Raw genomic sequence first — 1,670 nt, 5'->3', positions numbered from 1 at the left:
ATGTGCACCATTGGTTTGGAATGAGGGTTTTCCAACTCCCCTAGATGGACACTACACATCCACCAATCCGGTTAAAGCGCCAGACATTCGCTTTTCATCCTCTCGATTTCGTAAACAACAGTAATGCCACTGTGAGAAGGCAGTGAGTAGGACTTCCCTGCTAGAGGCTATATATTCGCGTGGCCATGTGAGAGGATTTGGATAGGGAGAGTGGACTCTCCTCACTCTCGACTGTACCAGGGCATTCGGAGGCTAGGAACAATAACAGGGCAGACTTGCATGCATTAATTCATATACAAACTGTAAAAGTAAAAATTGGGAAAAAAAATTAGACCCAAAATTTTTCAAAATCAAATTTATGATAGGAAAAAAAAGAAATCATATCCCAAACAAATGAATTAAGGTAATTTTGAAAGAACATGAAAGAACAATGAATAACCTTTCTATTTCTTAATTAGTATTTACTTAATTTTGATTGGTTGTTTTATACATAGAATTCATTATTTAATTAACCAATCATATATTCATATTTTTCTGGAATCAATTTTGATTGGTTCAAATGATTTACATAGAAAGTACGATATATAAAATTGAATTTTGAAAAATATATATATGAATGACCTTTATTCGGACAAATTTTTGAAGTACTTTAAATAATGAAAATTAAGTAATGTAATCAAGAAATGAAGTATTTTAAGAATTAACCATTTATATATACATATATATACTACTTATATTCCATAGAGTTATTTTGGCTTTAAAAAGTAAAACAAAACAAACCCTTCCCTATTATAGTTTCCTTGAAGATGAAGATTATGACATTGTATAGATTGAACGAATCAAGAATGTAAATTATTTATAATATAGTTGGCAAATTGCCTTTATAAGAAAAAAAAAGATCGTTGTTCATGATTGAACTCAAAGAGAAAAATTTATTTAAATGTTTTATTATTCTATGAAATGTCAGAAGATCAACGTATAACAAATCGTCTAACATATCCATTATCTTATTTAACTAATATAAATGAAGATACAAAAGGTGAATTAGTACATTCTATTATTGATTTTCAACAATATCATCAAAAACAAGAACAATCTATACATACATGTGCAGTACCAATAAATGTATGTTGTGTTTGTTCTAATGAAAGTGATCCACAATTATTACATTCTAATGTACAAGTATTATGTGCTACTCCAGGTTGTAAATATAGTAAGTTCAATGTATATATCTATCTATATATATCTATTTAAATGGAACATTGTTTTTCTCTTATTAACACAGGTAAATTGTCCAGGAATGTGATTGTCAAACCTGTTGTTCAAATAGTATACTGATATTCGTAAAATAATCGCATTTATGGTAGGCAAAGATGGATAGTGGCTAGCAGTGGAATACAGGATGCGCGTTTCGTCCTATTTGTGACTCATCAGCTGGATGTACCTGCATGTCAGAGTTGATTTCACTCTGGCCACTGAGTCCTGATAGCCACTTGCTTGTGCGAGTGGCCGAGTGGATAACGCGATGGCCTTTGACGCGAATGGAACTGGGTCTCGCACCCTGACACAACACTAGAAATTCATTCACATATAAATTATACATCTATTTATTATAATTAATTTCACTAAATAAGACGAATATTTATCTTTGACTAACACGTTTATTTCTT

At 31.2% G+C, this 1,670-nt stretch overlaps 1 protein-coding gene across 1 annotated transcript in view; it reads left to right on the top strand.

Moving 5' to 3' along the window:
* Positions 1-620: 620 nt before the first annotated feature.
* Positions 621-1,670, top strand: part of Smp_123250 (hypothetical protein) — a gene marked incomplete at its 3' end in the record, with an annotated part of 23,335 nt that continues 22,285 nt past the window's right edge. Inside the window, exon 1 of the mRNA XM_018797979.1 lies at positions 621-1,213. Within this exon, the coding sequence (XP_018652966.1) occupies positions 961-1,213 (253 nt within the window). The 5' untranslated portion in view covers positions 621-960. The remainder of the gene's footprint in view (positions 1,214-1,670) is intronic.

Source organism: Schistosoma mansoni, chromosome 6, assembly GCF_000237925.1.
Source record: "Schistosoma mansoni strain Puerto Rico chromosome 6, complete genome".
Classification (NCBI taxonomy): Eukaryota; Metazoa; Platyhelminthes; class Trematoda; order Strigeidida; family Schistosomatidae; genus Schistosoma; species Schistosoma mansoni.
The sequence above is the reverse complement of the archived record's forward strand: the minus strand, read 5'-3'. Positions and strand labels throughout refer to the sequence as shown.